The sequence below is a fragment of the Podarcis vaucheri genome (genome assembly GCF_965113315.1).
Source record: "Podarcis vaucheri genome assembly, chromosome: 13".
Taxonomy (NCBI): domain Eukaryota; kingdom Metazoa; phylum Chordata; class Lepidosauria; order Squamata; family Lacertidae; genus Podarcis; species Podarcis vaucheri.
This window is the reverse complement of record NC_138751.1, coordinates 19,478,283-19,487,635: the sequence shown is the minus strand read 5'-3', so window position 1 is coordinate 19,487,635 and position 9,353 is coordinate 19,478,283. Positions and strand designations below refer to the sequence as shown.

Sequence of the window (9,353 nt, the reverse complement as noted above, 5' to 3'; positions counted from 1 at the left end):
CTTTGGATATTTGGACTGCCTATATTTAATTTATATGTTTAAATTATGGAACAGTCATATTGTTAATGCCAGCTAGCAATGGTGTTATTAGTAGTATTAGTAGTAGTAGTAGTAGTAGTAGTAGTAGTAGTAGCAGTAGTAGTATCTTCTTTCTTTCTGTTAGATTTGCATTTTTTAAAAAAGTAAAAATCAGATTGAGATTATAGTAAACTTCAGACAGAGCCCAAGGGCAGAGGTAGTTGAGGCTCAGAGCTCAGATAGGGATGAAAACATCTGTCCTTTTGGGGTTTCTGTTTCTCATTTTTCCAATCTTAAACTGAGTTCTCCACACTTCTGCAGCAGTTTGCAGGGGCGGGGATTAAATCCTCATGAAAATTCATGCAACTTTCTCCTAAACATATCCCCCCCCCCCAAGCAATTTTGAGGATGACTGTGTTTTGATTCTCACATTGTTTTTGAAAAATGTGCATATCATAGATTTGGTCCTGAATGCAATCTGAATAGCATTTTCTCCATCCCTAGCCTCAGAGCACAACAGGTTGGTTCTAACAAGTCTTGATTTCACATATCTGACATGGGAAACTGAACTTGCCAGAACACTTTTACATGATTGGGGTTTCCCCTTACAGCCCCCAACTCTAATAGCATTTATAACTGGGAACGTTGGATCCATTGTACCAGGCATTTTACATTTTAGCACATTGGGTTGTGCTAACGAGGCTAAGCTTGCTGCACTCAGTTCACACTGAAATCAATAGGATTTACTTTTCCCATTGATTTCAGTGGGGTTAAGTGCAATTAATTTACGTGTCTGCAATGGATTCAGCCCCAGTTACTCTTTTGGGATCGAAGTCATTGTACTAACCATCTGTAATTACATACAGACAAGAAGCAGGTGTCAAGAAGAGCTATTTCTACTAGCAACCCATAAAATCATATCATTCAGGATACAGACAACATTTCGAACAAATCTGAGGGAATTATATAATTTTGCCATTAGAATTTTGAGCCTAATAACCTAATAACCGCAGTTATTGATATTATCAATGTTTCTAAAGCACTTCAACACCCAGTCATCGCACAGCAGCGATAAACCTTGAATACATGCTCAGAATGTATTCCCCCCCCCAAAAAAAATTGATTAATCCCCAACGGATTTTTTTTAAAACTCAATTTAATTCTTTTCTTTTAATGAATTTTAAGGCAATACTGTAAGGCATCAGCTTACTAGATTCAATATTTTTATACTCCCCCCCTCCTCTAGATGGTTAATGTGAGCCCCACAAGTCCCTGTCCAATTACAGGCAGCATCGTTTATAAAACATTCTGTCATCCAGAGATGGAAAGTGCCATGGCATCCTTTGTTGGTGGCGGCAATCGCAGTACATGTTCTTCCTTCTGCTTCATGTCCTTCTAGGTTAGTGTTTCTTAGCCAGTGGGGCTCCGCCACCCCTGAGGCTTGTATAAAGATCTCAAGGGAGGGGATTCCTTCCTTCCTTCCTTCCTTCCTTCCTTCCTTCCTTTTTTTTTGAGGGGATGTATTTCTAAAAAATATATTCCAAGCTAAGTAAAAACAACAACAAAATTATTTATCTATAAAAGTATGAAATACATTCATTTCTATTATTAAACACAAAATGCTATTTACAATTAAAAGTCACAACATTTCAATGGAAATTCAAATAAACTTACAAGAGGAGCCAGGTTTGAAGGGGGTGTGGGGAGGGGGGGGGATTTCTATGTTAGCTAAAAGGCCGCACAGTTGTAGGTTAACCGATCCCAGGAAGGCTAGTCGCAGTGTTTTGCTTTGCGGCCGTCACCTAACAAGTCACGCTAAATTGCGTAGTGTTTTGCTCTGGCTCTCCACAGCTCAAGGCCTCGTGCAGTTTGGTCCAGAACACATTCTCAGCCTCAGGGTCCTCCGGCCATGTGAGGTAGCTCTCTTGCTTCATCAGTTTCCTTAGGCGATGATAGGGGGACAACCTAGGAAGGAAGGAAAGCAGGGCTGAGGTTTCCCATTCCTTAGCAGACTGACCATACTCCACACCCAGACGTACTCAACGGGGTCCTCAAGAAGTGGCCCGCTGGAGCAGACAAAGGCTGAATCTAAGCAAAACATCCTGCTTCCCTTGGTGGCCAACCAACTGTGGGATGTAATATAAGCAGTCAAGTACAACACTTCCTGTTTGCCTAGAGTGGACACACGGGGGGGGTTACTCCACAGCTAGGAGGACTTCCTGTCATACTTCCTGTCTGGAGCTTCCTCCCCCTGCATGTGACTAGGTAGGTGGGCGTGACCCTGGGAAACCCCATAAAAGGGGCTGGTCACGCAGCCACCTCCCTTCCTCTTCCTCTTGATGCCATGCTCTCTTGATACTGATGTATTTTGCTGTCTGCTGGCTCTCAGCCACCAGGACATGGGCTCATTCCCATATGGGATGAACTCAAACCCTCTTCTGTAACTCTAAGCTAAAGCCTGCCTTCAGGAATCCAACTGTGAACTGAATGTGAGTAAAATTCTTGTTACTTTGAAAAGAAGCTTCTTGTGTCTTTATTATTATTATTTTTTAGGAGGGGTAAAAAGGGGACTTATCAGGAACAAAATCCAATCTGAACAAAGCCAGATTGGATTGCTTAAGTAAAGAGATTCAAACGAATCTACCAACTAGCTTCCTGCTATATATTGGGGAATGTCGCTCTGCTGCTGACTTACAAGCGTGAGTTGGGAAGGATACTATTAAATCAATATATCCTCTCCTAGTACCTACAACATTCTCACACCAGCTGCATATGGAAGCCCACAAGCAAGGGCACAAAGGCAGTAGCCTTCCCCAGCATTTCTGAACATGGGTGTTAATATTAAATTGTGGTTTTATTTGTGGAATTGTACCCTCCTCCGGGGTTATTTTAAACAAAGGATAAGAAATGTTCAAATCAGAAGGAATGAATGAAATAAGACCTCCTGCCTTGGCACCCAATATTCCTGTCTCACCTTTGCGGCTGATGAGCTATCCTCACTCACCTGTAGTTAGGGATTTCCTCCATAAAGACCACAACCAGAGGGTCCTCCCTGTGGTAGTAGATCTTGGAACAAGCAAGTTGGATTTCCAGCGAACACCACTCACTTTCCAAGTAATTGTCGCTCACCACACACAAGGTCTTGCGGCTCTGGCTTATTCCATTCTGAACGTTGTCTATGTAATATTCTCCAGGCGCGAAATCTCTAGGCCCGAAGCAAAGCCGCAAGCTGGGTTCTCCTTGCACTTCCAGCTTTTCCAGAACATTGTTCACCACCCATTCGTGGTCCTGACTACAACAAGAAATGTAGGCATCATACTGGTATTCCTGTCCCTTTAGGCGCAGGCGCTTGAAGCCCCAGCCCCTCAGCAGGTAGTAGCCATGTCTGAGGGTCCAACCAAATTTGGCATAGACTAAAACAGTAAACAGGAAGCAAAGGGTGATCACAGTGGTGGCAATGAAGAAGTATATTCCCCTGGTCTCAAAGCAGAAGGAGAAGTCTTCATAAGCAAAGAGACGGTCAGTCGCGCCAGGGCCAAAGCAATGATATGAGCCCAGCAAGGACACCTGGATATTTGGTTCCGACACAGACCAGTTTTGAAACCAGGCATTATCACAGGAGCATGACAGGGGATTCCCAGACACATCCAGATATTTCAAGGAGGACAGCCCACCAAGCGTTTTTTTGCTGATGTTCCTCAGGTCATTCTTGCTCAGGGAGAGTTGCTCTAGTGATGTCAAACCAGAAAATATTTGTTCAGGCAAGTCCTTGATGGCACTGTCATCTATCCAGAGTTGGCTTAAGTTACCCAGGCCTTGGAAGAAATTTAATGAAGGTTTCCAAGAGTCATTGAATGGACTGATTTCGGAGACATCTAAAGACTTGAGGCTAGTCAGGTTAACAAACGAGATGTTAAGGAACAAGAGACTGGGGTTGCCCTTCAAAGAGAGGTACTGTAGGTTCCCAAGGCCTTGGAGGACTTTGTCTGGGGGACAAATGGGTAGTCTAGGACTCTGAAAACTAAGGTCCAGCTTGCGAAGGGAGCGGAGACCAGCAAAAGGACTCGGGTAATCATATTTGTTGTAAGTAAAGAGGTTGTTGTGACTGATGTCCAAGATTTCTAGTTTTTTGAGGGGTGTAAAGACTCCCCGAGATAGCTTGTAAAGCAAGTTGTGGTCTAGGTAGAGATATCTCAGGGAGTTCAGCTGGTAAAAGCCATTCCTTTTGACAGTGAGGATTTTGTTTCCTGACAGCAGGAGAGTCCCCACGTGCTTGAGCAAAAAGGCACGGGGCTTGATTAATTTGATGCTGTTATCCCTCAAGTCCAAGAATTCCATCTTACGGGCATAATGGAAGGTGTTGCGGGTGACAGCTGTGATCTGGCAGCCCTGCAGGATGAGGGTCCGCAATGCCTCCATGCCAAAAAAGGATCTCTGCTGAAGGTTGGTCAGGTGGTTCTTTGACAGATCCAAATAGCTCAATTGGTTCAAAGGACGGAAGACAGAATCCTCCAACTGGGAAATGGAATTTCTCCTTAGGATCAGGGTTCGTAGCTGCATCTGCTTCCCCCAGGCGCTAGAGCTGAGCCTCAGGACTTTGCACTTCTCCAGAGAGAGGAATTCCAGGCCCTGAAATGTTTCGAAGACCCCATTTTTCAGATACTTGTACCCCGTGGTGGACAGATCCAGCCACGTGAGATTAGTGCAGGAACCCAGCTGCCTCAGTTGAGTGTCATTCATTTGAGAATGTTGGATGTCCAAAGAGGTCAAAGAGGGTAAGCTTTTGAAGAAGGAACAAGCTGCTGACATGCTCTCATTTAATGGTGGATTCATACTGGATAAATGCAACATGGTTAGGTTAGGGAGGGTTGCATTGATAAGCTGGGAGATATCCAGGGGGTTCATGTTGAAGGACAACTCCACCAAAAGAGGGGTGGCCCGAAAGGATCCAGCCTCCACTTGCGACATGTTGTTATGGGTTAGGTTGAGTTGTTGCAAGTTAGGGAAGGAGCAGTTAGACAAGTCCAGCCTGGAAATCCCATTGCTGTTGAGGCTGAGGTTCCTCAGGGAGGGAAAGACAATCCAACTGGAGCCCATACACGGAGTAGAGATCTGATTGGAACCCAAGTCAAGGAAGGTAAGGTTGGCCAAGCCTTGGGTAGCTGTTGCCACCTCTTGGAGACTAGAGAGATTATTGTTGGGAAGGTGCAGTTCCTGCAGAGCCACCTGGGATATGAGAGAGCTGGGATGCAATGTGGCAATACTGTTGTGACCCAAAAACAGTTCACGCAGATTCCTGAGGCTGGACAACATGGAAGACTCCACAGACACCAGCTGGTTCCAGCTCAGATCAAGCACCTCCAAGTCCTCCAAGCTTTGGAAGGCATTATACTCAATGCCTGATATGTTGTTATGGTCCAGGTAAAGTTCCAACAAGTGAGGAAGATGGGAAAAGGTCGTTGAGGTCAGGTGCGTCACTTTGTTGTTGGAGGCGTTGAGCCAGCAGGTGGAGTTGGGCAGCTGGAGGGTAACAGAAGTCAAGTTGGAGATGGCCTGGCCACTGCAGGTAGCAAGGCCCGGTCTGTTCGAGGAAAGAATACAGTGAGTGAGCCCAAAAGAATGAACGCCCTGATGCGGCCACACAAAGAAGACTAACAGTATGTAGAGCATCATGGAGACAAGTCTAAAATTGGGCATTGTGAGCTCTTTGTGCTTCCTGTATGTCATACTGTGGGTTTCACAGGACCAAAGGCAGTTGTTTCTTCTCCATCTTGGGTTGAGAGAACCTTCATGCAGAAGACGTTCAGCTCCTAAAGCAAGAATATGAACACGCTTCCAGTGAGTTAAACTCAGGGTGGTGAAATGCGTAATCTAGTATACTGCATTGACATGAAGGCAGCTGCAAATGTGAGGTTCTTCTGCAAGGTTTACTGAGGAGGAGTGCAGATATGAATTCACTAGTCCTATACAGGGGTAATAAACTGCCCACGTTCCCTGCCCCTTCAAAGGCTCAGGGATGCAATATGGGAGTACAGCAGAGTTCTCTCCTTATTCCTAAGGCACAGCAAGGGGCCATTGTTCATGCCCCACCTATTATATTGAAAGGAGCTGCCTGCCATAGGAAGGGGGGAACATCTTCTCAATGGTACTCAGGGGGATCCTGGGAAGGGGTGAAAAGTGTCCCTTCCACACTGCGCAGACAAGCCTTTAGCGACTTCCCCAAAATATGTTACTCTTGAATGAAGGAGAATAGCGTCTAAAATGCAACAAAGGGGAAATGGAAGCAGGAGAAAACAGAGCTGTAGGTGTAAGTAAACTTTCCCCATTATCTCCTGATAATTTGGACTACAACTCCCATCAGCCCCAGCCAGCATGGACACATACACATACTCTCTCTTTCTCTTTCCTTGCCACTGCCACCCCTGACCATGCACTTGCCTTCTTCCTCTGAAACCAGCCCCACAGCTGCCCACAAAGTGAGATGAATGGCGGTCAGCTGTTCCTTCTCCTTTATCCTGTCACCACAGGGCCAGGGCCATGGTAGATGTGTGGAAACAACGGATCTGCACTTTTTAGAATAATTAAATAAATAGGCACCACGGGGCAGGGGTGAAGCTGAGCAGAATCCGGATGGTGGTGGGCAGAGAGCGGGGAGTTTAACCCTTGTCTTCCTGCCACCATCCTGGTTACACACATACACACAAACAAAGTGTGATTTGTATCAGGAAATAAACTCCCATGGGCTCCTGCTGCGGCTAACAGCAAATTGGGGTGTGTCATTTTGATCATGATCACAATGGGGTGATGGTTCCCCAACGCTGCTGCCCCTATCCTCACGGGGAGGCGGTTCACATGCTAGTTACAGCATGCTAACTGCTTTTACACACCTGTAATTTTATTTAGGAAAGTGGCTTTGCGTTCAGAATGTGCGGGTGTTCAATCTCTTGGTGGGAAAACATTTCCTTGTCTGAGCCGCTGGTGAACTGCTGCCAGTCAGTTTTGACAGTCCTGAGCCAGATGGAGCAAATGGTCTGACTGTTTCTGTGCCCTCAGAGACAGCAGGTGGGTGGGCAACAAGGAGAGATGACCAGCAAGCAGGCTGCACAGATTGGCAGTGGGTCTTTTGCTCTGGCCCAGCAGAACATCACCCCCTATCGCCAGCACCTGCCTCCATCCCTGGGTGCCCTCTCATCCAAAGGAAGCAAAACACACCGCACAAAACCACACTGCTCTCCTCTCAGGAAAGTGAGGAGCAGCATAACAATATGCGAGGAGACAAAAGAAGCCTCCGCAAACCTCCACAGCTAAACAAAGGACCGCTTCAGACCTTGAGCAACCTCAAGTTGTCGAGCGATTTGTAAATGCCACATGTGAGGAAGCCCAAGGTGGTATGACTGGAGGAATCTGAAACCGCAGGCTTGTGATCCAGTCAGACGCAAGAAAGCAATCATTTCCAAAATCCGGAGTTTACAGAGACTCATAATGTAAGGTCTGCAAGTCGTAATATCTCTCGCTCTTTTTAAAACACCGACTGCTAAAAGGCAGTTTCAGCAGAAAATTTCAGCAGAAAGCTTGCCCTCTCGGGCTTTTGCCTTGCAAACGCAAGAGTGCTGCCATGGGCATATTATTGTGCAAGCAACCAGACAGGCTTGGGAAATACCCATTTTTTCCAGCCCCATCATTTCCTCTTTGCCCTTCCACTCATTCCGTTTTGCAAGCTGCCTCTGTGACTGAAGCCAAACCTCCCCACCAAACCCCGAAAGTCCTGCCATGGGCAGACCCACCTTTAGCATTGGGTCTTTCTCTCATCCGCTGAAGAAGCTGCTCAAGTGTGCTTCCTCCTTCTCCCATGGTACGTGAGGTTTGAGTCGAAGTGCAGCTTATTTCCTCCTCCTGTGGTCAGCCATGTGCCCCTTCACTCCCTGGGTGTGCCAGTTGGGAACTGAAACTTATGACAGAAGGAGGTGCGGCACGAAAAGAGGAAGAGGTGGAGCAACCCTGGAATACTTTCGCTCTCTCTTTCACCCATGGGTGAGCTTTAAAAGGAGAATTAGACAAATTCATGGAGGCTCAGGCTGTCAGTGGCTACTAGCTACAATGCGTATCTTCTACCTACGCTCTTATAGCAAAGCTTTCCGAACTATGTGTTGTGACACAATAGTTTGTCGGCTGCAGTGTATAGGTGTGTCGTGCGAACACTCCCCGTGCTCCTCCTGGGACTGGAGAGGGGTTGGTCCTTTGACTGCCTTGGTAGTTGGAAAGCCTCCGGGCCAGAGGCATCAGGGCACCCTATTTTATGCCTGTATTTAGTTTCTAAACTAGGGTCATAGAATCATAGAATCATAGAGTTGGAAGAGACCACAAGGGCCATCAAGTCCAACCCCCTAACGTCAGACCCTAACCTTGCATTTAGGTCGCCCACCAGCAGGACCTTTGCTCCCAGATAATCTGCTAGCAGTAACCTGACATAAGAATCCAGTCTATTCCAGTTGCCCTCAATGTCAGGGGTTTTTTTGCTAGTTGGGGGAATATAAACGTTAATAATTTGGGAGCTTGTTTATAATGAATTTTAAAAAATGTTTAAATACACTTTTGTCAAAAAACCTGAAAATTTCCTTCTGGGGATGATTGGTAATTAAATCAAGAAAGAGGACCAGATTTTATTCCAATATGCAACAACAGCTGCTAGAATATTAATAGCACAAAATTGGAAGTCAACTAATATCCCAACGATAAGAGATTGGCAAAGCAAATTATTCGAATACATAGAATTGGCAAAAATGACACAAAAAATTAGAGATCAGAAAGAAACAAAGTTTATTAAGGAATGGAACAAATTTATAATATATATCGAAGCAGATTTAAAAAATGTAAAGATCACAGTAGGCTCAATATAACCCTACAACGTGCAGATATTTTAAAGAGAAACTGTGGGGGGAAATCCTTTGTTACATAACCCAAAACCGAGGTGGAAGGAAGTCAATTAGTTACATGTTGTTTTGGTCTTCTGTTTTTTTTCCCCTCTTGTTAGTTTTGTTGTGTGTTTTGTTTTTATTTGTGATGAATTTGTTTTGTGTGTATTTGTGTGTAATAAAAATCAATAAAGAGAAATTTAAAAAACAAAAAACAAAACGTTAATAATTAGTAAACTGCAGTTCCCCAGGATACAAGTAGGGCCATTGCTAGGTGATCTAGAGGGGACAGCTCCTTACAGGTGGGGTTTAGGCATAGTGAGATCAGGATGAATAACCCCCCTTTGAGCCTCCCTGGTCCTCTGCCTGCGACCGCTCTAACTGAAAGGGGTTAGTTTAACCTCTGCTTTGCTAGTAAAACTG

At 45.3% G+C, this 9,353-nt stretch overlaps 1 protein-coding gene across 1 annotated transcript; it reads right to left on the bottom strand.

Moving 5' to 3' along the window:
- Positions 1-802: 802 nt before the first annotated feature.
- On the bottom strand, positions 803-8,109 carry LOC309517017 (uncharacterized protein). Its single transcript, XM_082196014.1, has 3 exons — positions 7,803-8,109; positions 3,023-5,828; positions 803-1,983 (listed from the first exon to the last, which is right to left on the bottom strand). The coding sequence occupies exons 1-3, from the start codon at positions 7,867-7,869 to the stop codon at positions 1,821-1,823; spliced, it is 3,036 nt and encodes a 1,011-aa protein (XP_082052140.1). The 5' UTR covers positions 7,870-8,109; the 3' UTR covers positions 803-1,820.
- Positions 8,110-9,353: the final 1,244 nt, after the last annotated feature.